General features: G+C 48.0%; 1 protein-coding gene across 3 annotated transcripts in view; it reads right to left on the bottom strand.

Annotated features, from left to right (window-relative positions):
* The window catches only part of Pelp1 (proline, glutamate and leucine rich protein 1), a 31,164-nt gene extending 28,683 nt beyond the window's left edge, over window positions 1-2,481 (bottom strand). The window contains exon 1 of one of the 3 annotated variants that reach the window (XM_013013468.1): window positions 2,196-2,481. In XM_013013468.1, coding sequence (XP_012868922.1) covers window positions 2,196-2,444 — 249 coding nt within the window. In that variant the 5' untranslated portion in view covers window positions 2,445-2,481. The remainder of the gene's footprint in view (window positions 1-2,195) is intronic. The other 2 variants (XM_013013467.1, XM_013013469.1) reach the window with 2 other exon arrangements.
* Window positions 2,482-3,720: the final 1,239 nt, after the last annotated feature.

A 3,720-nucleotide genomic window follows, 5' to 3' on the forward strand; every position in this document is an offset into this window, starting at 1 on the left:
GCTGTAGCTCAAGTGGTAGAGCGCTAGCCTTGAGCTGAAGAGCTGAGGGACAACGCCCAGGCCCAGAGTTCAGGCCCCACGAAAAAAAAAAAAAGTTAAAAAGCCTGAGATTTCAAGCCCTAGCAAGGGCACTAGAAAAAAAAATTTTGAGGGAGGTGTATACACTATATATAAAGTGTAATAAACAATGTAATAAATAGCAGATAATCACAGTTGTTAGGAAAGTTTTCTTAAAAGGCACTGACAAGTTGGGAATTGAGAAGACTAGGGGCAAGGGCTCCACTGCAGCTTAGGAAAGATTCCAAGACAAGAGTAAGCACACAAACTATAAGGAAAATTAAAAAGAAAGAAAGAAAAAAGCCCAAGTACTGAAGAATGTTTAAGGGCAGCAAACAGAATTAGAATTTTACTTTGAAAAATTCACAGCACCTACTGTGCAGAGAATGGAGGCAAGATTGGAGGCAAGAAAACCACTTAGAAAATTGCTGCTGGGGCTGGGAAGGTGGCTCAGTGGTAGAGCGCTTGCCTTGCATGACTGAGGCCCTGGGTTTGATTCCTTAGCACCACATATGCAAAAAGAAAAAAGCCAGAAATGGCGCCGAGGCTCAAGTGGTAGAGTGCTAGCCTTGAGCTGAACAGCTGAGGGACAGTGCCCAGGCCCAGAGTTCAGGCCCCACGACCGGACCCAAAAAAAAAAAAAAAGAAAGAAAATTGCGGCTATAAACCAAGCTACAAAATGTGCACTGTGGTGGGAAAGTCCCATTTTGGAACTGTGGAGTTTGTGGTACCAGTGAGATAACCCCGTTGGTGATTAAGCCTACAAGGAAGAATCAAATAGGCCTCTCTTCTCAAACTCCAGGCCTGTCTGTCTGTCTGCCTTTCTTTCCTTCTCTTCTGACATCAACTACACTTCTCTGAAAGAACTATGTCTTACCTACTTAGAAATGAGAAACAGATCTTAACATAATAAATATCCAATGCTGTTGAATGAAAAGGTAACATTGCTTAGGGAAGTCTGAGAAAAAGAAGCATTTAGAATAGCAATTGTGTTTCTAGCTATGTTAGATCCTGCTCTTGGCTTAAAAAAAAGTAATTTTAATAAGACCTACCAAGTTCTACATTACCACCCATTTCTCCCTTTCCATAACTGAACCCATGAACAATATTGTTGACTTTTTTTTTGTTTTGGTCGTGGGTCTTGAACTCTGGGCTTGGGCACTTTCCAGGCGCTCCTCAAGGGGAGTGCTCTACCGCTTGAGCCACGGCACCACTTCCGGTTTCTAGTGGCTCATTGGAGATGAGTCTCACGGACTTTCCTGCCCGGGCTGGCTTTGAACCGCGATCCTCAGATCTCAGCCTCCTGAGTAACTTGGGCTTACAGGCATGAGCCACCAGCGCCTGGCTTGTTGTTTACTTTTAAGGTATGAGAACTGAACTCAAAGCCTAACATATTGAGGCCTCTCTCCTCCAGCCCTTATTTTAGTTACTTCCAAACACAGTGCCTTCCCACTTAAGCTTCCCTGTAATTAACTACCAAATCCATTTTATTAACAAGCATTAACAGTACTAGAGGGTTTCACTGTGAAAATCCTATATAGTGTACTCTGAACCAGTTCACTTCCTCCACTATGTGAATCCCATTTCCTTTCCTAACCCTCACACCTCCTTAGGATGTTATCTTGAACTCAGTTCCTTCCTTCAGAAAATGTCTAAAATTTCTCTCTTAGAAGCCCCGAAGGAGGATTCTATTTTCACCTTATGCAAAACATTTTACTCCTCTCCATCTCGTCTGAAATTGGAGCATGCCTAGTAATTAGGCCGTAGGTAAGAGCTCATACATATATATATACACATACATATACGTGTATATATATACATATATATATATATATATATTCCAATTACTCAAAGAACATTCAGTGGGTGATTGACCCGCCCTGGAACTGAATCCATTCCCTCAATGACTAGCAATAGTCTAGCCACGGGGCACAGGGCCGTGTTCTTCCCCTGGAGAAACGGCGGATAAAGGAGACAGAGGAGTCTCAACTGGAATGGTAACAGTTGGACCCTTTTTCTGCTCTGAGCTCTCGTCCCCCGAATTCCCCCCCATCTAGACTTCACTGAGGGGAAATCCCGCAGCCCAGGTGCCATCCACCCTCCCAACGGGGCCGTAGGCCGGCCGGCCGCGAACTTACCTGAGCCCCGCCCACCGACCCATGCAGCCGCAATAAGCACATGAGCCCAGGAAAATGTGGGGCCCAATGGACGGGTGGGTGCACAGGAGGAGCGGGGGGCCCCGGTCGTGGCTGTAGCAACCCGGACACACTCTCTAACAGCAGCAAACGTAGACGTGGGCCCGAGCTCATCGCCGAGAGACCCCCGGTCCCGCCGGGAACCCCCACGGAGGAGCCCGCAGTCGGCCCGCTGAGAACCGCTGCCGCCATCTTCCCGGGCTCGAGTCGTGGCGCGGCACGATGACGCAAACACACTGCGACCGACGTCTCTTAGGGAAAGGGGGTGAGGAGGGGGCTGCGGCCCTGCGCTGGGGGTAGGTGGAGGACTCCGGCTCCCGGCTGCCAGAGAGCATGCGCAGGGTGGGAGCGCGCGGCCGCGGTGGCGGAGATTTCGCGCAGAGACGGTTTTAGGAGGAACAGCGAGCCGGGACGGGGGCGGGGCGGGGCGGGGCGGGGCTGGGCGGGGCGGCCCTAGGTACATCATGAACACGTGGGCAGGACAAAAGGCGCCAGAGTATGAAAGATTCCCTTTAAACGAGTGGCGCGGATTGGGACTCAGTCACGCCCATCTTCTCTTTCCTTTTGGCGGTACTGGGGTTTGAACTTAAGACCTCACACTGGTGTTCTGCAGCTTGAGCCACACTACCCCGCAGCCCTCGGTTACACCTAAGAACCACCCCTCTGTCTGAAATCACAGGCATTATTAACTACATTTCCAAGAATGTATTATTATTATTATTATTCCGAGAATAGTAATTCGCCTCAGAAAAATAATATAGGGAGACATAAATAGAAAATGAAGCCAGGTACCAGTGGCTCACGCCTGTAATCCTACCTACTCAGGAAGCTGAAATCTGAGGATCACGGTTGGATCCCCAATAAATGTAACTCCAATAAATATATTTCTAATATAGACACTCAGAAAAAGTCAGAAGTGGTGCTGTGGTTCAAGTGTTAGAACGCTAGCCTTGAGCACAGAGAGGCTCAGAGACAGCACCCAGGTCCTGAGTTCAAACCCCTAGACCAGCAAAGATCCCCCTTCTCTAGATAACATGTACTTTTCTAGTATTATTCTAGCTACAAATGTGTCCATAGTCTGTTTCACAAGGGTAGAGTATACTGAAGGATCTGCCTCTCCCCGCTAGGCCCAATCTTTTTATATATCTAGATGTAGAATATGAAGAATTGAGTTCTGCTTTATTTCCCAGGGTCAAGCAAAGCACTAGGTGTGCTCACATGCTTGTCCACAGGCAGGTCGTTCTGACCTTGGCACCCAAGAGCCAACAGCTCCCACACCTAGCATCCACTGTGGGCCAAGGACATTGCCCTTGATCCTGAGGAGACCATAGCCCTTTCTTATTAAAATTCCCTGCTTCCTTGTTAAGTTATATATAAGCCCACCCCCAAATCTAGTCCCTTGCACAACCTCCAAACCCACAGGAAGATCTGTGCCCCTCACAGACCTTATTCCTCAATAAACAGTCCT

The sequence above is a fragment of the Dipodomys ordii genome, unplaced genomic scaffold (genome assembly GCF_000151885.1).
Source record: "Dipodomys ordii isolate 6190 unplaced genomic scaffold, Dord_2.0 Scaffold19, whole genome shotgun sequence".
NCBI lineage: Eukaryota > Metazoa > Chordata > Mammalia > Rodentia > Heteromyidae > Dipodomys > Dipodomys ordii.